At 46.7% G+C, this 20,645-nt stretch overlaps 2 protein-coding genes across 2 annotated transcripts in view; one reads left to right on the forward strand and one right to left on the reverse strand.

Moving 5' to 3' along the window:
- Positions 1-159: 159 nt before the first annotated feature.
- Positions 160-8,195, forward strand: TIMMDC1 (translocase of inner mitochondrial membrane domain containing 1). The gene is made up of 7 exons (XM_065065263.1): positions 160-352; positions 495-660; positions 2,024-2,112; positions 3,911-3,978; positions 4,903-4,981; positions 6,537-6,647; positions 7,217-8,195. The coding sequence occupies exons 1-7, from the start codon at positions 258-260 to the stop codon at positions 7,314-7,316; spliced, it is 708 nt and encodes a 235-aa protein (XP_064921335.1). The 5' UTR covers positions 160-257; the 3' UTR covers positions 7,317-8,195.
- A 1,805-nt stretch (positions 8,196-10,000) lies between these two features.
- CD80 (CD80 molecule) overlaps positions 10,001-20,645 on the reverse strand; it is a 29,253-nt gene continuing 18,608 nt past the window's right edge. Inside the window, exons 5-7 of the mRNA XM_021299677.2 lie at positions 19,809-19,934; positions 16,753-16,876; positions 10,001-12,492 (exon numbers count right to left, since the gene is read on the reverse strand). Of these exons, the coding sequence (XP_021155352.1) occupies positions 16,770-16,876; positions 19,809-19,934 (233 nt within the window). The 3' untranslated portion in view covers positions 10,001-12,492; positions 16,753-16,769. The remainder of the gene's footprint in view (positions 12,493-16,752; positions 16,877-19,808; positions 19,935-20,645) is intronic.

Consider the following 20,645-nt stretch of genomic DNA (forward strand, 5'->3'; position numbering starts at 1 on the left):
TTTCTTCTTTTTTATCTCTTTTTCTTTTTTCTTCTCTCCCTTCCTCTCCCTTCCTTTTTTTTCTTCTCCTCTCTCCTCTCTCTCCTCTCTCCTCTTTTTCCCGCATTCTTAAACCAGCCCCCACCCTTTCCTCTGGGTAGAGCCGACCAGACCCTTCACCTGTCCCTGGGCGGGGGGGCCGGTCTCCCCCGCTGCGGGCGCTCGGGCCGTTCCCCGCCGGGGCGCCAGGGGGCGCTGCCGCAGCCGCCGGGAGGGCCATGGCGCAGGGGGTCGACGCTGCCCCGCAGTTCGGCCGCCCGGCGCCGCCGCCGCAGGCGGGCTGGGAGCGGCTCCGCGAGCTTCTGCGGCGCGAGTGAGCACCGAGCTGGGCCGGGCCGGGCCGGGTTGGGTTGGGTCGGGTCGGGTCGGGTCGGGTCGGGTCGGGTGTCCGTAGGCGCTGGGCCCGGCGCTGCCGCCGTTCCCCCGGCCAGCCCTTCCCTTCCCTTCCCTTGCAGCGAGAGGCAGCGGTACCCGGAGGAGACCGTGAACATCCTCAAGTCGGCCTTCACCGGGGGAATAGTCGGCTGGATGTACGGCGGGCTGCCCGCTTTCTACCAGGCGCGGAAGGCCTTCATCGAGCGGAGCCACGGGGAGCTCTTCCACAACCGCGCCGACGCCGTGGTACGAGCGCCGCCACCCGCGGAGCCTGCGGGGCCTGGGGTCACACGGGGCGGGCCGGGGGTTGCCCTCGGGGGAGCGCTGGGTGTCGGCTCCCGCCGCACGGAACGCGGCTCCCGGAGAACCCTCTGGCCTCCCAAGGGCTCCGGTTGTGGAACAAGTCGCCGCGGGGGCCGGCGGTTGGTGGTGACAGCAGGAGGAGTCCTTGGGAGACCGGGTGCCCTTGTGTTGGTGGGAAGCACAACGTGCAGCTCCGAACGGGTGCCTGGCTTTGATAAAAATACCGATTTGTTTAAGTATGTAAACACCTACAGTCTGTCTAACCAGACGCTGTGTAGGTTAGCTGTTCCATGTTACCCGAATTCTACACGGTTAACTTAACAGAAATTGCCCTTTGTCACAGGAAAAGTTGATAACAACCTTTACCATTCTATCAAATGGCTAATTAATATGTCTCGAAAAGTTTTTTGCCTTTTAAACTGCAGCATGTCAGCGAGAGAACTCACCCCATAGCATCAAACTGCCGTTGTCCTCTTATGTTTTTAATGCTTGTTGTTTTAACACACTTTAAAATTGTTTTAGCTTATCACTACACCTCACAACAATGAGCAATTGTGACATTTTGTAGATAGAGTCGAACTTTCAGAGCTTTCTTCAGTTAAACTTCTGGAGGTTTCTAATTCATTTAAAATGTTGGTTACCTGCATTATTAGGAGAAAAAAAATCTTTAAAGATCTGTCTAATTTTACGTCATTTACTATTAGGATTTGTCCCCAGCGTAGCTGTCTGCCAAGTACTGGTGCCTGGCTTCACGCTGTCCTTCTGCTGACTGTTCTGTATCTGGACCCAGGCTAAGCACTAACACCACAGGCACTGGAAGAGAGAATTTATGTATTTTCATGGAATTAACTGCAGTATTTGTAATTTTTATGAAGCTTCTGTTTATCACGTCTTTTAAAAAGTTGCTTATTGCCAAAGTTTTAAGCACCAGTGCTAAACTGCAGAGCTTGGTGGTCTCTTAACATTTACAGTAGGTGGTTATTGTTTACTTATTATGGTTATTATTTATTAATGGCTATTATTTATTAATACTTATCAACTCATAATAATTAAGAGCTAGTTTCTAGTGGGTTGCCCCTTTCTTCTCTGCTGCTCTGCTGTACTGTCCTCAGAAAGCTCTCCCTTTCCCTCCAGACGTGTTTCAGCACCAGGATTAGAAAGACCAGTTGATGTTACAAACTGGAATAAGTGATTGATTTTCCTGTTGGTGGCTTTTGCTGTGAAGGTGACTGACTTGATCCCTCAGGGTCAGGGTATCAGGAGGAGCGGGGCTGTGATCCCTAACCCGTGTCCTCTCTCCCCACAGCAATCTGCGCACCGAGCTGGTCTCAGGAGCTTCCTCCGCTATGGCTGGCGCTGGAGCTGGAGAGTGGCGGCTTTTGTGACAATATTCAAGTAAGTATTTCCTGATGGCAGCATCAGAAGAGCCGGTGTATGCCGTGGTGCTTGCTGCTCCTCGAGAGAGTGCTGGTGATGGACTGAGGCTCAGAGTGTTGTGTTAACCCTGAGTCTGGTCGATAAGGTGTGAACATGAAGAGGATTTCACCTTTTATAATTAGCCCAGAATTCAGATCTTGTAGTGAACTACAATTAAAACTGAAAAAGCTCCATTCCTTCCATGTAATCCATGCTGTTATTGGCTTGAATACCATTCTTCCCTGGACTTGATGGCTTCTTTCTGCTTTTGCTTCATCTCTTTTTCCTTTCCTTTTTGTCTGGGAGAGTGTTAGTGTGTTGGCTGTTTCTGGAAGAGTTTTCTGTCCCACCCTAATTTTTCTCCTTTTTATTATATCTCGTTACTCCTAGTTTGTATACACTAGCGTTACTCACAATTATTTGTTCTTGACCTCAAATTCTTGCTGATGATTGTCTCTGAACGTCAGATCTACCAGTTGTATGTGCCTCTTTAGGCCTTTGCATTTTTACTACACACACACAATCACGGCAGAGATGCTGTTCTGCTTCGTTCATTTTTGTCCCCCAGATGTGTCAGTATATTGCTGACAATTTAGCTTCAAACTAAGCATGCTCTTCCAAATAATGCCCTTTTAAACTGGGAATATCTCCTTCCCACACATTCAAAATGGTAAATTTATGTGTAGCCCTAAACCTGCATTGATTGTGTCAGTAAGTATGTTCTGTTTAAATTCCCCTTCTGCTTTTAAGACACCAGCAGTATCAACGAGCATTATTTTGTATTTCCATCTCCCTAATTTTTTTTGTTCCCTTCTTCCTCAGTCTCTCTCGGTTTCTTTGGCTCCATTTAGCTTAGTTTAGTTCTTAGGTTCAGCCAGCATACCGTTTGCTTTCTCTCCTGGAGCCTTTGATTTCTTTACATTTTCCTGGGCTTGGCGTGTGGCCTCATCACCTTCCACCAGGGGTCTCCCCTGCAGCCAGATCTTCGCCCTTTCCCACCACCCCGTCATAAAAGGCTTTGGAAGAAGATTATTTGCAGCATTTCTGTAAGGTCCCAGTTGAAGATTTTTGTCCTGCCGTTGTGAGGATCTAGAGTTTTGCAGTTTAAAACCAAATAGTTTAATTTGACCTTGTACAAAGGCCAGGGTGACGTGATAGCTCTGGGAAGGAGAGGAAGGTCGCTGTTGACTTGCAGATGTCATGCAGTAGACTCGCTAAAGTGCTGGGGAGGATGTGGCTGCCGAACTGAGAACAGAGAGTGTTTTGGCTGATGTTTTCAGAGGAGATGGTGTAGCTGCCCTGGTGGGAAATGTCACGCTGCAAGAGTAGGTGACCCTGCTGGCATTGTGTGTGTGGCGTAGCTCTAGTGGTAGGGACTGTCTATCAGGCATGATTTTTCCGACACACAGATTCGGCTTCTGGGGTCTTACATCAGGATTACTGACTGACAGGACCTTTTCATTGCTCACTTTATTCTATCCTCGAATATGAGACGGAAGAAAAGAAATCTTTGATTAAAAAGAAAAAATATCGCAGATCCAGGCTGTGAATCCTGGTGTTCCCCGGCCTCTGGCTGTGCAGCTGCCTGCAGTAGAGTCACAGAAATCGAGGCACTGGTGGCTGGTGGGTGTGTGCGCTCTGGACAGATGGGCAACAGGGCAGTAAGAGGCGGCCTGAGGGCTGGCTTAATGAAATCCAGCTTTATTTCAGGCCGTGTTTTGCTACCTGTCTTCTTCCATGTGCAACTGCTGACTTCTTCTGTGCCTTATCTTTGCAGCACGGTGAGCACTGGTCTGTCTGTGTACCGCAATAAAACCACCATCAGTCATTTTGCTTCGGCGGGAGGTAAGGCTGCTGTCTCTCTGTACTTTTCTCTTTATGAGCCAGGGCCGTAAACGGAAAAGCATAAGCAGAACCTGTATCTTTCAGATTTGGGCAGTACACTGGTTTCTGTGCTCCTGGGTTTTGTTTCCTCTTCTACAGGCTGCAGTTGTGACTTTGCTCCATTATTTAACTGCTGCGTGCCTGTATTTGTAAGAGAGAGATATCGATGCACTTCTGAAACCAATGGGGAGTTTTGCAGTTATCAGTCCATCTTCAAGATACTTGCTGAAAAGTAGGGAAAAGGCAACACTCAGAGCATAATCCGCTCTCATAACCACATCTTTGGCAGGGAGAGCATTTCTTAGTTCTGCTCTTTGTGACGGTTCAGTGTGCTGTTTATAAACTACCCTTCTCGTGCCAAGTTTTGCATGTCTGCTTTTGGCAATAGGGGCCCGGGTAAGTGATCTGCTTGTTCGGTTTTACCAGCTTTATTGCCCTTACATTTGGATACGTGCTTTACTGATTTTCTGCCTTACATGGCAGGTGCTATTATTAGCTGCAGTTGAACAGAAAAAAGAGAGGGGGGAGGGATCATGCTCCAGCCTGCAGAGAGCTCAGTTTTACTTTCATAGATACTTCTTAGCATTTCTTGGGGAGTTTTCCTGAAGCAGAGGGAGATTTGTGCAATGTTTTAGTGCAGAGACCATGTGAATAAAGACCTGGGGAAGTGTTGCAGCAGCAGCTCAGCTCCAGCTGTGGCAGCGCCTGTATGTCAGGCTGGGGTGACAGTTTGGTGGGGGTTCCTCCCGCTGGCTGCGGCGCTTGGTTTCTGCTCTGTTAAAGGTGGATGTCAGCCCATGGAGAGCAGAAGTGCACCAAAGCAGCTCCATGTGATGGTTGGTGGGGGGCTGTTTGTGGTTTCAGTGGGTTTGTGGTTCTTTTTAGCTTTCACAGGAGCCCTTTTCAGAATGCACTTGGGCCTTCAGGGACTGGCAGGCGGCGTCGTGTTTGGAACAGTGTTTGGGTGAGTTGCAACTGCTGCTGCTGAGTTACTGAGGCACAGCTGCTCTTTGAAGGTTTTGTTCGATGGTGGCCTTGCACACCAAGCTGTGAATGACAGGAGACTACAGAAGCTTCCTTTCCTCTCTTGCCTTGAGGAATGTTCTGTGTCTCTCTTGGGACCTCATGATGATGACTTTTCTTCCAGCCTTTAAATAATTTTCTTTTTCTTCTTTTTTTCTTGATTTGTGTTGTGGTGTTTCCTCAGTGCTAAGAACTTGGTGCAATACAGCATCTCACTTGCTGCTATATGCTTGTTAGAGGAGATGCAAACTACTGTTAAACAGCAAATTATGAGGATGGGCTATAGCCACATCTCCTGTCCCCTTTCCTTGGCATTGTCACTGCTGAGCCCAGTGGTTGTGTGTGGAAGCACTGGGTATCTGCTGTAAGGAATTGTGTTGTCTGTGGATAAAGGCAGGAGTGAAGGACACAGCTTCTGGGTTCCTCTCTCAGCTTCATCAGCAACTGCTTCTGTAGCAGCTCAGAATCCAGACAGCGCACAAGGGGTGTTGGGGTGTAATGATACCACCTTTTGAAGAAGGGGGCGCCTTGGGAACTGCGCGCCCTAGATTATAAATCTGTGTAAAAATATTTTTTTTACAAAACAAGCTCCATCAAAGCTGAAATGTGGAGCAGCAGCCATTAGGAAACACTTAGGAACATGATACACAGTTGGGTTGCACAACGCAAGGCTGTAATGTGGCACATATCCTCGTGTATGTCTTGCAGTTGTGTGTTTCCTAGAGCTCCCTGGGCATGGAGGAACCCATGGTTCTCTCTCCAGGGCTCTCCCCATCAGGAAAATGACCTCTTAACTGAGGACAAGTTTGGCTTTTCAAGCAGAAATGAGATTTCTTCTCAAATGGAGACATTCAGATCCCGCCTTGACACATTCCTGTGTAACCTCATCTAGGTGTTCCTGCTCTGGCAGGGGGATTGGACTAGATGATCTTTTGAGGTCCCTTCCAATCCTTGACATTCTGTGATTCTGTGAAATTACTGACTTCTGAATATCCTCGCAAGTCAATTTGGGGATCCTGCAGGGACAAGAGAATGAGCTTTGTATGTGCTATTTAGCACCATCAGGGTGGTGTCAGCTGTGGGCCAGCCTGGAAGCAGCCGAGGGAGAGTTACTGATGAAAACACAAGTACCTGCAGAGGTGGACAGAAGCTAAGCAGGGGTGTGACTGGTTTAAGTGATGGGTTAGGTGATCTACAGGGATTGTTTGAGCACCTTAAATCCTTCCACCCCTTTGACCTATGTGTGCCTGTCAATGAGTAAATTCAAAATACATTATTGAAGGGGCTAGAGCAAGTCACAGGTGAAGACAGGCTGCGTTTGGCAACTGACAGTAGAATAGGAGCACCTTCATCTGTGGCCTGGTGTGAATATTGGGGAGCGTGACATGCCACTGATCTGGTGGGTGGCCCCCGCATGCTCTGTTCGCCGATGCTGGTAAGTTATTGCTGTTGTGTGTCCCCTGGGTGACTTGTGACTTTTCCGCTTCCTCCTCTAGGATCCCTGCAGGAGGCCTCCTAATGATGATGCAGAAGCTTGCTGGTGAGACCTTGCAAGAGAAGAGAAATCGTGAGCGCAGGGAGCTGTATGAGCAGAAGTTAGCGGAGTGGTAAGGAACAGCTCTGCCTGCTCGAGTCTTTGACTAAAAGTGTGTCCAGGTCTGTGTGGTGCAAACATTTAAAGAAACCGTGACACAGTAGGTTTTCCAAACCTTGGTCCTTCTGCTCTCGGTTTTTGGTGCGTTTCACATACCAGTCTGAGAACTGCTGATACAGTTTTCCCAGCATTAGATGTTGCTGCTTATTTTGTAATGAGGTATTTTGTTGAAAATTCATGCCCTGCCCTGGCTCAGTAGCTCTGCATCATTTTTTCATGTTTGCAGTGGCCAAGAAGACAAGTAGAACAAGGACATCAGTATTTCTTTGCCAAAATTGAGAGAGACCAGAACTCTGTTTCTCCCTTCAGTGCTGCCTTCTTTCCATCCCCATTAAAGGGAGGGAAGAAGAAGGATAGCTGGAGGCCTTGAGAAGAAGAGGCCATGATGCTCGTTGCATGTCTTACTAAAACTCACAAACAGTGCCAGTTCTAGAAGAAACTTAGAGCTGGGATTGTGCAGTGATGCCTTTGTCAGGACGATATAGGCATAAAATTACTTTGCACTCTTTCTTCTCTCATTAGGCAATCCAGGCTCAGTGTGACTGAAGTCTTAGGCCAAACAGAAAGCAACACTCATGGAGGACCAGAGATGGAGAGAGCAAGAGAATCTAGGAGCTACTGAGTCTTCTCCAGATCTCTGTTGTAAGCAGCTACCAAGTATTTTGATGCTGCTGGTAAAAATCTTCAGTCAAGGGGTCATGGAAGTCTTCCATGCGCTTGTGAAAAAGTGTTTTGCTGAAAACATTGTCCATGGATATATATCACTGCACAAGAGCTTGGAAGGGCCAAACGTGGTTCACCTGAGAAGGTGGAAATGCAGACTCTGCAGACTAGGAAGTATCATCTAGGTTTGGCAGGGCAGCCCCAGAGCCTTGTCTAGAACCCATTTTGCTGCTGAAAATGTCCAAACCACCACCGATGTTGAAGTATTCAAGGCAAAGGAGCCTGTGAGTAATCTGGATGCCAAAGGTACCTTGATTCTGAAAGCTAATTATGCTCTGGTAAAAGCTGCTCTTCAGACAGTGCCTGAAGAACTTGCTGTCGAAGCACGAAAGAGGCAGCACCAGAGCGAGCATTCTCCTCCTCTCGCCATCCGCCTCCCACACCTTGGCTTGGCTTGGCTTGGCTTGGCTTGGCTTGGCCTTGCTGGGACCAACGCTGTTTTGCTGACGGTGGTTTCTTCAGGCTTTTAGCAGGAAAACACACTTGGTTCGTAGAGTACTTGGGGTATTTTGCAATGAATGTTGGGGGAAGATGGAAGAACTGGGAATGATGCAGAAATACCCTGAAAAATAACATGGTTTGGGTTCCTCAATAAGGTATGGCTGAGGGGGCCACAGAAAGGATGACTTATTTTTGGTGATGATGGTGGAAGAATTGGCACTGTGGAGAGTTTAAACAACAATAAAAAGGCCTCTAACTTCATGTGAAGGTTGGAAATTAGGGGATTACCTTTGGGGAAATGTGGTTTGAGACACTCAATAAAGCCATCTAGCAGTGGTGACTGTGTCCGTGAGCTCTTTATCTTAGTGCAGTATGTACTTGATGTTGGTGTAGTATTTGCGTTAGAGGAATGTACATGGGCGATACCCCATGAGAAGAGCTCTATCTGAGTCCTGCCAGCGAGCAGTGAAGTCTGGTGGCACTGTCAGACATTCCTCTAGCAGGGCAATAACAAAGACACAAGCCAGGAGAGCACCAGCTCTGTTATTGTTTTGTACCAGAGATCAAGTGGTAAGTCACAGCTGTTACCTGTGGGCAGGGCTGAAGTTACAGTGACAATGGTCTGTGCCCAGAAAGGCCAGGTGGCCCATCACCTTGTCCCTCAAATAGGGGGTCAGAATTCTGGTTTCCTTTCTTTGTTGGAGATTTTTCTCCTATTAAACAGAATTACATCCAGGCAGGAGGTTTGGGGTCTCGTTCCCGCAAGAAAAGAGCAGTCAGTCTGTTCTGGTTGGATGCTTTTCCTCTGTTACAGCTGATTACTGTTAATTGAAATATGAACAGTCAATTCCACCCACCCAAAGCAGATTTTTGGCACAGCTTGCTTCCAAGAAGGTGTTGTGTTTTCTGACTTAAGAAGTGAGCTGTTTGGGTTTTTTTTAAACACCTCAGCGTAGTTCATTTTTTCATTGAAGAAATACGTGTATTTCAGGGTTATCATCAACCGGCTTTGATTTTCCTTTTCTATGTATAAGTGAAGCATCTGAATGAGCAGAGGTATGGATATGTCTGTACCCCTTCGTGTATTAAGCTCTGCATCCACTGGTGACAGTAGTGTTATTGTCCTCTGCCCCCTCAAAAAACAAAATAGCAAACCTTTCTGAGTCACATTTTTGCCATTGTGTTTACACAATGATGTTTTGTGTTTATATTTTTCCTTTTTTTCTTTTTGCTGTTACATCCCCACCCAGTATCCCACACTCTTATCTGTTCAGCAGTTGTGATGACATTTAGCTGTGTCATTGCTCAGTCTTTCTCTGTTCCTATTCAGTCGTGTTTGCTGTGGTGTCTAAAGAATACTAATTTTCTCGCGTCTGACCATGGTTGCAGGGATGTTCTTTCGTGGGAGGGAAGGCAGAGCCAAGGTGTAGCAGTCGTGTGGATTTTCTGTCCCTGTAAGGAAGGAAGGGCTGCTAGATGTCCTTGTGCTGCACATGAGCAAGGGGAAGCAGAGACTTCCATCTACTCTCGAGATGAGCAGCCATTTTTTGCTGAATTTAGTTCCCTGCACTTCCTCATTTGTATTGAAAGTCACTGTCCAAATGGGGAGTGAAGACTTTGTTCAAAGCTTATTTTTTAAACACAAAAGTAAGAGATTCCTCACACCCCAACTCCTTCCTCACACCCCCAGCAAAAGCACAGCACTGAGGTTGTGGGCCCTCTGCTTTCAGCGTAGGTAACACGAGTAGCAGCAGTACAGTGAGAACATCTTACACTGGATTTTGCTTTTGCAGAGGAACCTCCCTTTTTGGGGGGGTAGAAGGAAGACCTGTTGGAAACTGAGCACCACAGCTACACCGCTCAGGGAGTGCTCCGACAAATTGACAGACGTGACAGATGTGGAAGTTACAGGCTGGGTATCCGAGCGCCTTTTTGTTGTCGCTGTTGAGCACAGCAAACAGCTGGGTCGTGATGCCAGATGTACCTCTTGCAGCTTTGTCAACCTGCTGCATCACCCCCCTTGATGCTACACAGAGTATGTTTTTAGCAGCTGTGAAACGGGCTGGGGCTCATGTGAATAAGTGAAAGGCTCAACCACTTCCCAGCCTGTAGAACAGACATCTGTTACTGAGGAAAGGAAACTTGAGTTTACCATTTATTTTTTACTACAATTAAAGGAGGAACCCTGGGAAAAAAAAGTTATATACAAAATACCTGTGATAAACAGAGCAGCTCACCTGGTACAAAGACCCAGATATTAAGCTGTAAAGGTCTCACAGAAACCATTTGTGTGCAATTCACTGAATACTGCGTAAGGCAATAGAAAACATGATTCAGAGTACAAGTGCTTAAGAAACAAATAGACCAAATAACTTCTTCACCAAGGATATAAAACCAAACCGATGTTAAACATATTTATCAGGGAAACTTTTCATTTCCTTCAGAAGGAGTTACTTAAAGCGTCCCAGGAGTCTCTGCTGATGTAGAAAGGTCTGGCGCAGTGCAGAAGACAAGCCCTTCTCCAGAAGGCTGCGCAGTCACTGGTCAGGGGCAGCAGTCGAGCATGGGATAGTTGGAGGGAAAACATTGTGCCAGGACAACTGTCAGAGCTGCGGTGTGGCTGGTGAGGTGGTAACGCAGCGTTGGAAATGAGCAAAGTAAATACCAGAAGAGGGTGTTTCAGCCTGCAAGTTTGTGCTGGAAAGAACAAGTGTAGACTGCAAGAGAACTTGAGAAGTACGATAAACCATTGCCCGTACAATAAATCCGGCAATAAGATTGGACTGCCTTTTGGAAACACTGCTTTCTGTGTCACCTGTGTTCTGCTTGCAAGCAGGATGCACAACTGCAATGAGTGTTGTTTCCTTATCTCCTTTCACTTCATACAATGAGAAAGCAGTAAAAAAGCTGATGGGGCAGCATGACTCTGCAGGAGTAGAAAGGGAACAGTGTCTTATTTTTTACTAGCAACTCGATCCCTTATCCTCTCATAGCTCAATCCTCTATAAACCGCTTTTAGTCTTCCTGTTTCCTCCAGCAATTTCTCTCTCAGTGCATACCTGCTAGAAACAAGTGAAATGGGTGGAATATTTCTTTGCTGTGTCCTAGCAAGATAAACAGCTCAAGCAACAAAACGTCCTACAAGTTCGATGGCACAGTGCTCTCAGACTTTGGTCTGCCCTGCTGACTATACAGAGCAGCAAGGGAACGGGCACAGCTTGCAGTAGGACAGAGCAAGAGGGAAAAAAAAGCCCTGTCAAATTCAGGGCAGGGTTGAGTTGATTCGTATGCAGGGTCGCTTAGGAAGCTTGTTGGGGCTTGGGGCTTTTTCTTCTTTTCCCCTCAAAATGAGAAAGCACTTTTTCCTACACAGTAGGCAAGAATATCACCCAGATCAGATGAGTCCTATCCAACGTTGGCATCCTGTAGGGAACTTTCTTCAAGTCCTGGCTGGGTAGAGAGAACGCGCTGGCAGAAAGCAGTGGCATTCAACACAAAGTAAATCGCTACGTCCCTGTGAGAGACTCCCAAGATCTGGAGAGCCTACCTTTACAAGTATTCCTAGGCAAATGTAGGAACAAAAGCAGACCTATGTTAATGAAGAAAGGCCCTGAGTTACATTTCATTACAGCAGACAGATGTGAGAAAACCACTGAGTGTTACAGAAAGTTAAATGGGGCTTTACACTTGTGTGGTTAGGGAGGAATGCATATAACAGCTTCTACACGTGTATGCACGAAGGCGTGCACATGTGTGGTCGCACGCACCACCACCAGTGGGCCGTGCCGTGTCAGATACGCTCCTCTGTCTCCGAGCAATTATTTGGAGGAGTTCTAGCTTGGTACCTGGGTTGGTGAGGCCATCCTTTCAGGAGAGAAAGGTTACGAGAACTTCTGCCGCTGCTGTAGGTAAGCAATATTACTTAGCTGTTAGGTGTGCCGTCAGTATGTGTCATTCCCTAAAATGTCTCATAGCACTGAAAATAAGCATGAGGCATATAGTCCCACCTCAAGGTGCTTTTTCATGAAAAGTGTGTGCATTATTGCCTCTTCAGGGGAGAAACAACACATATATGTGTAAGGGTCAAGTCCAAATCCATAGTCTTCCAGCAGAGAACAGTACTGGCAGATACCCATGTGAGGCCAAATATAAAAAGTTTTAGCTGCTCCCAGTCACAACATGAGGGCACAGCCTGACTTGAGATCATGCGTTGGGGTCTGGGGTCTCCCAAAGGCCAGCTCTGCGTGACTGAAGGGGTAGGTGGCCGTGGGCTACCTGCTAGGGCTCTGCAGGCTCCCCAGTTTTCATAGAGGCAGCATCAGAGCCAGAGGATCCCAAACTCCTGAACTCGTGTGTCAATGGCAACGACACTTTTCTTCTGCCCTGTTGCAGGAACACAGAGGGTCCTCCCAGTCAGAATTCCAGCGATCTCATTGTAACAAGACCACTCCACAGCTTCTGTGGAGTAGGTGAGGTTTTTGTGTTCATTCTCACGAAGTTATGTTGTAAATCTTCTTTAAGCAGAGTTTACTGCTGCTGTCATCCCCTTCCAGAGAGCCAAAGGGTCAACGCAATAAGCATTGCTGTACAACAAACGGTGGGGACTGCAGCGCGGAATACCCAGGATGGGAAACCTGAGGGACACAAAGAAAAGGTTTTACTGATTTCCCCCCGCCCTTCTTCTTAATCCTAACTATAAGGCAGGATGTTGCAGAGCTGAGACAAGGGGGGATCACCTGCGACAGCCCCCCACCAGAGGGCTCCCATGGCAGCAGAGACAAAGCTGCCCGAGCTGGCAGCTCAGCACAGGCGCTGCATGGAGCTCCAGGCTGGCTCACCGCTCACCCTGAAAACCTTTGGACTGTACAGAGGTGCCATCGCTCTGCGAGGTGAGGATTGCTAATGAATGTGAACTATTTAAGCAGCAATAGGACGCATCACGCAGCTGCGAGGTGACAGCCGCTGAGGCAGCGCAGCTCCCGTCCCTGTCCGCAGGCAGCAGCCGCTCCAGGCGCTGGAGTTGGGGAACACCGGCCACTTACAGAAAACGCCTGGTGAGCTTTTCTGACAAAAGAGGAATGTGGCGGAATGGATTTATTCAGTAGGTGAACTCCTGCCACTCCCATCACAAAACCCCCCAGAATTCATGCTAACCAAGGCTCTAGTATCTGTTCCAGATAGGGTCTTCCCCAGAGGAAAACACGAGTGGGTGGTCAAGTTTGGAAATGAGACGAGTTGCCTGTATGATAGTTTCCCCTCCTTTCCATCTCAAAAATGTTAAGCTTTTAGATTACTGCAATGCACAGCGTGACAAATTCATGACTTCTAGGACTCTGCAGCGGTTACTCTATGGCATTACCCTGGCAATTGGAACAGGCTGCCCAAGGGGGTTGTGGAGTCTCCTTCTCTGGAGACATTCAAAACCTGCCTGGACACATTCCTGTGTAGCCTCATCTAGGTGTTCCTGCACTGGTGGGGGGATTGGACCAGATGGTCTTTTGAGGTCCCTTCCAATCCCTGACATTCTGTGATTCTGTGATTCTGTGAATTCAGCATGCTGCGGTGAGAGCAGGAAATGCAGTCACCTGGATAATGATGTGAGTAAGAACAGTTAGCTGCTAATCTTTCCTTAAGCTTCTTGACTTGAAAAATGTACTTTTGGAGGACACAGCCCTGAACACCGCTGAGCTTTCAAGCCAAAATGAATATAACGCTTTGTAGTCATAAAACCTTAGTAAGCCAGACTTTTCTACAGCCCATCCTTCACAACACCTCATTATTGAAAGTAACTCCTTATAAAATGCAAGTGTTTCCTGGGCAAGTCTTAGAGGTGAAACTTCTCATCCAGCTGCTGAAGGGAATGGAGATATCTCAGAAGTGGACTGGCTTTGCTGATCTTACTGGGGAAGATGGAGTTGTCCTCTTGTTCGCCCCTCCCTCACCACCATCTGGTCAATCATTCAGTTCTATCATCAGTGATGTTCCCCTGTTTATGCATCAGACCAGGCACATGGCTCACAGGGCATCAGCTAGAAATAACCTCTAGGGGATGAAACCACATGTGGGATCCATAGTAGTGACGAGCTACTCACAAATGAGTCCAACAGGACAGGAACTAAAAGGCTGCCCAGTTCTTATTTTGGAGGCCTGTAAAATGAGCACAAGGGCAGCGGCAAGGGGCGTCACTGCAGATCCCAATGGATGGATGAGCATGCTACAAGCCCACCTCTCAGATACTAACCAGCTTCCTTACACAGGTTCAGAGGAGACACTGACAGTCAAAGCTGTCAAAGGTTCCTTTTCTTGCATTTCTCTGTCTCCCTCTCTTTATCCCCATTTAGTTCCTAAAAATGTATGTTAATTAAGGAAGTGAATGCCACAAAAGCTTGCATGTCATTCATGCAGAGCCTATTCTGTGACAAAAGCAGCTTAACAGCCCAGAAATTTCAGTCCCCTAATATTTTTCACTAGAATCATTTTAGAAATTTGAAATAACCCAAACAAAGCAATACCTAACAAGAAACCTGACTAGGGAACACCATGTGTCTGAGTTGGCAAGAGTACCCTACTGCTTTTATTTACCTTAAAGGAGGGCACACACTCATATGAAAAGCTGCATATGGTTTTGTGAGCTAACATCACACGAGAATCAAATAATATCACAGAATCACAGAATGTTAGTGATTGGAAGGGACATGAAAAGATCATCTAGTCCAATCCCCCTGCTGGAGCAGGAACACCTAGGTGAGGCTACAGAGGAATGTGTCCAGGTTGGTTTTGAATGTCTCCAGAGAAGGAGACTCCATAATCTCCCTGGGCAGCCTGTTGCAGTGCTCTGTCACCCTCACTGAGAAGAAGTTTCTTCTCAAATTGAAGTGGAACCTCTTGTGTTTCAATTTGAACCCATTACCCCTTGTCCTATCATTGGTTGTGACTGAGAAGAGCCTGGCTCCATCCTTGTGACACTCACGCTTTATATATTTGCAAACATTAATAAGGTCACCCTTCAGTCTCCTCCAAGCTAAAGAGACCCAGCTCCCTCAGCCTTTCCTCATCAGGGAGATGCTCCACTCCCTTAATCATCTTTGTGGCTCTGTGCTGGACTCTCTCCAGCAGTTCCCTGTCCTTCTGAGGGAAGAACTGAGGGGCCCAGAACTGGACACAATATTCCAGATGTGGTCTCACCAGGGCAGAGTAGAGGGGAAGGAGAACCTCTCTCGACCTACTAACCACCCCCCTTCTAATACACCTCAGATGCCACTGGCCTTCCTGGCCACAAGGCCACAGTGCTGGCTCATGGTCATCCTGCTGTCCACCAGGAGCCCCAGGTCCCTTTCCCCTACGCTGCTCTCTAATAGGTCATTCCCCAATTTATACTGGAACCTGGGGTTGTTCCTGCCCAGATGCAGGACTCTACACTTTCCCTTGTTATATTTCATTAAATTTTTCCCTGCCTGACTGTCCAGCCTGTCCAGGTCTCGCTGGATGGCAGCACAGCCTTCTGGCGTGTCAGCCACTCCTCACAGCTTGGTGTCATCAGCAGACTTGCTGACAGTACACTCTATTCCCTCATCCAAGTCATTGATGAATATATTGAATCATACCGACACCAGTACTGACCACTGAGGCACTCCACTAGATGCAGGCCTCCAACTAAACTCTGCCCCATTGACCACAACTCTCTGGCTTCCTTCCTTCAGCCAGTTCTCATTCCACCTCACTACCTGATCGTCCAGACTGCACTCCCTCAGTTTAGCTGTGAGGATGCTGTGGGAGACTGTGTAAAATGCTTCACTGAAGTCAAGGTAGACCACATCCACCACTCTGCCATCATCTATCCACCTCGTTATGTCTTCATAAAAGGCTATGAGGTTGGTCAAACACGACTTCCCTTTAGTGAAGCCATGTTGACTGCCCCTAATGACCCTCTTATCCTTGATATGCCTGGAGATGGCACCAAAGATAAATTGCTCCATCACTTTCCCAGGGATGGAGGTGAGGCTGACCGGTCTATAGTTACCCGGGTCCTCCTTCTTGCCCTTTTTGAAGACTGGAGTGACATTTGCTTTCCTCCACTCCTCAGGCACCTCTCCCATTTCCCAAGACTTGGCAAAGATGATGGAGAGTGGTCCAGCAATGACCTCAGCCAGCTTCCTCAGCACCCATGGGTGCATCGCATCCAGACCCATGGATTTATGGATGTCCAGATTGCCTAGTTGCTCCCTAACCCAGTCCTTATCAACCGAGGCAAACTCCTACATTGTCCTGATTTCCTCTGGGGCCTCAGGGGTACAGGGCTCCTCAGGACAGCATCTGGCAGAGTAGACAAAGACAAAGAAGGCGTTCAGTAACTCTGCCTTCTCTGTATTTTCTGTCACCAGGGCATCCACCTCATGCATCAGTGGGCCTACATTGCCTCTGATGTTAGTTTTATCTGCCACATATTTGAAAAAGCTCTTTCTGTTGTTCTTGACCCCTCTCACCAGGTTTAATTCTAAGGAGGCCTTAGCTTTCCTAGTTGCCTCCCTACACCCTCTGACACCAGCCTTATATTCTTCCCAAGTGGCAGCCCCTCCTCCCATGATCTATAAACTCTCCTCTTCCACTTGAGCTTACCCAGGAGTTCCCTGTTTAACCACGCAGGTCTCCTGGCTCCCTTCCTTGACTTCCTACGTGTCAGAATACTCTGATCTTGAGCCTGATAGAAGCAGTCCCTGAACACTAACCAACTACCTTGGGCCCCTTTACCTTCAAGCAGCCTTGCCCATGGGATTTCCCCTAGCACTTGCCTGCAAAGGTCAAAGTTTGCCCTGCTGAAGTCCAGGGCTGCAATTCTGCTAGCTCTTCTGTTTGAAAAGCTATTTTGCCAAGAGAAGAATGGTGAAGAAAACTACCTGCAAATGTGATCTGGTCATACAGATGATGTTTCAGATGTCATTTTAGAGGTCAAGGGTGGCTTCATACATTCTTTCACATCCTCTTCCACTGCATCCCGAGGCTTACAACAACGAGAACGGACTAAAAAAGAAGATCCCTTATTAGTATCTGGAATTCCAGAAGATGAAAGTGGTGAATCCAAATGTATTCTTCAACAAAGTATAACACAGTGGAAAGGAAGGAGAAAATAAATTGAAGAAAAGAATCTTTTGGCTCTAGTTACTCTTATTTTTTCTCGGCAGGACTCATTCCTCCAGTACATCTGATTGTGTCTAGCCCATACCCATAGTCTGATCTGATAGAAAGCTCTGTTATATATAAATGTTATCTATTTAGTGTCATATGGATAAAACAGTTCTCATCACCTAGGACCTCAGCCGGGCACAAAGACAGGTTGCTACATTCTAAGATAAGGTCAGAAGTGAAATAATGTTAGAAGTTACATGTCACTAAATGTGGTTTACAAAGCGAGTGAAAGAACACTGGTGTTAGAAACAGCCAAGCAACTCTTTCAGTGCTTTAAAAGGAGTTCAGATTAAACAGGTCCCCTTAGTATCTCAGTATCTATGAATGACTTTGTTTTAGTAATTTAAGATGAATCTGTCTGTATTATCACAGCAAATTGTACTTGCACAAATTTTACAACATGGATCCTAAGCTATTCCTTAAGTGACTTCTAATCTTGGTCTAATCTTAGTGCTTTGTGTTAAATTAATTGAAGAGCCAAAAGAAAAAAAACAACCTCAAAGCAAAAACCAAACCAAACCGAAAAACCTAGAGAGTTTCCATTGCAAAGATAGCTGTGAGGTCCTCAAAGCAGCGCGTTACAAACCTCAACAAAGCATCTGCGTGTTTTGGTCACTGTCACTATCACGCACCTGAAAACTCTGATTTCCGTTTTGCTCTGTCTTTCTATTCTTCCCTCCCACACTTCAGCTCCTCAAAGTGTGGCTTTTTGAGCTCAGAAACCACTCTCAGCAACAAGGCAGCTCCCGACCCAGCTTTCCATGTGCCAGAACAAGAGGTACTCTCAGACCTGCTCTCAGCTCCCACAATAGCTCTTGTCACCACACCAGCAGGAAGCACTCTTAGGACAAATATTGCCCTTCCCAGACATGTCGTGGTGCACAGCAGCACCAAAATGTGACAACTGTACAAACTGGGGCACTGGACTGAAGCTCTACCTGGTGTTTCTTACAGTCTGCGCCTGGTCTGGGAAACGGCTGTACAAAATAGCACCGCCTGACTTTGCAAAGCTGCTCCCTGTGCATACTAGGAAAATGGGACTGAAAGGGAAGTTCCAGTTTATACAGCCATGTCCCATGCTGTTGCAGGTGATCACATCCTACCACACTGGTGTACTTCTTGCATCTACTTTAGAAGCAATTTATTTTCTATATAAAAGGCTATCTCAGAATGCTCCAGAATCTTACTAATTTAATGGTGAGGAACCTTTTAGTTTCCAGCCTATATTAGTTTAGAGCCAAATCTTCCAATTCCAGTTCTTTATCCATGCAGCTAACAGCACAGGCTGTGATCAGCTGTGATTTTTCTTGATTTCAACCTGCTCGCTGCTTTCCCACTGACACAGCCCCAGGGAACAGCCGGGGAGAACCAGCACTGGTGTCACAGGGCCACATGAGTGGAAAATGACGAGGTGCACAGATGTAGCCAAGAGTCACTGCTTTCCAGAAGCTTCCTTTCTTCATAACAAAACACCAAAAATAAAATTAGCCCAGCCTGACTCAGTGGCCACATTGGGTTTTTGAAGGGATGTGGTTGGTGAGGAGGCGAAAAGAAAAATAGTAATGCTACCTCCACACCGCTGACTTGGGAGTGAACCTGTCTGAAGTTGAAACAGAGGTAGAAGAAGACACAAGCATGGCAAACTTATGAGCATCCTAAGTGAACTGAGTCCCTGACGCCCAGAAAACAACCTCTTTCCAAGGAGGGGTACCACTGCACCTGTGATGAGCTAAGGCGCTCAGACTGGTGGCTTCTGGTTTAAGTGGGCCAAACACAGAGCATTCTCAGTGTAGGATTCTTCTCTCCAGACTCCCCCAGTGACCTGACAGAACTTGATTGAGTGATATTTATACTGTGTTGCAAGGCCTGCTGTCTTTCTCCAGGACCGCTTTTCCAAGCTGCTAACAGGGTGCAGATAGGACATCTGCTGCTGGTGACTTTCAATACTGGCTGGATGGCTACCTGCCTTTATAAATCCATTAGATGTCTACCCACATCTTTAGGCACTTTCTTGCTAGGTCAGCTTAGAAGTTATTAGGAGCAACAGCTAACAGGTGAGATTATTTTTGAGCCACAAAACAAAACACAAAATCTACTCAGCTGCCAGCTAAGCCTGAGATGCCTGATGTCCCCTTTACCACTGAAAAACTCCTGAAGACCTGTCTGGAGTTACTGGAGACTTCATAGAGTGGGACAAGGCACCTCAGCCGTGCCAGTTTTGGCCATACAAAGAAGACACATCTATCTCTCCTGGTCAGGGTTCTTCTAAAAGTGGGACATTTCTATGCTTAAGTTCTTTCTGTGGCCCCAGCTCTGTGTATTTTTGTAACTTTGGCTTTGTGACTTTTCTAAGGGATTGTCTAAGTAGAGTGTGTAGAGAGATCTCATTTTGAAACTGTCAGTGCTCATGATCACCAAGATTCTTGGCATCTTCAAGCATCTTCATACCTAAAAATGGATCTTTGTGAATGTCTTCAATTCTGTATACCCCCAATTTTAGAAATATTCTGGTCTGCTGTCAAAACTCCTCATCACCCCTTTACTCTCAAACCTAGTGCTGCCTGCACTCAAAGTGTAGGAAAGTCCTGAGTTGGGCTTAGGTTTTGTGACAGTAGAAAACAACAACAAAAGAAAAAAAGAAAAAAGGAAATGAGAAGAAAGGTACAAAAATACCTAGTGTGTCAGTATCATTTCTATAAATGTGTATTTTACATAGAAACTACATAAGCAATAAGAGACTGTTTGCAGAAAAAGGAGCTAAACTTACCATGCCTTTGGAGGTATCTTGCTGTGAGGGCGATAGCCACAATGAAGCTGATAATGATGAGAGTTGAAGCAGTAATGACATTATAAGATGGAGGCACAGTAGGGACAATGCACTCATTTGTTTTTTCTGAAACAAAAGAAATAAAAGATAAATAAAGAGCCCAAGAAGATATCGGCATTTTCATGTAAGAGCAGGTATGTGAATTTTGGTGATTCTGTCCAAATTCTAACTCAGATATTCAGCCTGAAAATTCACCTGTTCGATAAACAAACAGATAAAGCTGGCACCTAAATTTCTTCCATACCCCACATTTACTATGTGCTGAAGTTTTTAACACATCCACAGGATCTGAAATGCTGGGTCCAGAACAGGACTGAGACAGGCAATACTTAAAAACACATAAGCTGTTTTTAAACAAACTGGTGGCAAAGTCTGAGTCCACATCTAGAAAACTTCTGTTCTCAAAGGTACTCCGCATTTTTTCTTACTGTTTCCTCCAGATTTATGCCTAATTTTTTTCCTCTCTGAATTCACAGGTGACAGAGAATGATGTGTTAAACAGACAAGAATAGAGTTATTTCTGCATGGCAGGAAGAGTGTTGTGGCAGTGAAGCCTCTGGCTTTTCACCACTGGAGACGACCATTCTGCCACTTGGACATGAGAGCAGATAATGAGCCATTCTAGGACCAGACTAATTCAACAGGAGGTGCATGGTCATAGGTCTTCAGATTTTCATCATCTGCATCTGCCACAATTAAACATCATTCAGCTTCTAAGACACAAACCTGATGCACTGCACAATCTTCCCTCCCACTGTGGGGTTTGCCTCCTATGTT

Source organism: Columba livia, chromosome 1 (assembly GCF_036013475.1).
Source record: "Columba livia isolate bColLiv1 breed racing homer chromosome 1, bColLiv1.pat.W.v2, whole genome shotgun sequence".
Classification (NCBI taxonomy): domain Eukaryota; kingdom Metazoa; phylum Chordata; class Aves; order Columbiformes; family Columbidae; genus Columba; species Columba livia.

Excerpts from the sequence above, each read along its gene's own strand:
- TIMMDC1 (XM_065065263.1), top strand. The coding sequence starts at position 258 with ATGGCGCAGGGGGTCGACGCTGCCCCGCAGTTCGGCCGCCCGGCGCCG. Across the intron at positions 661-2,023 it reads ACAACCGCGCCGACGCCGTG|CAATCTGCGCACCGAGCTGG; the intron begins GTACGAGCGCCG and ends CTCTCCCCACAG. Across the intron at positions 3,979-4,902 it reads TCATTTTGCTTCGGCGGGAG|CTTTCACAGGAGCCCTTTTC; the intron begins GTAAGGCTGCTG and ends GGTTCTTTTTAG.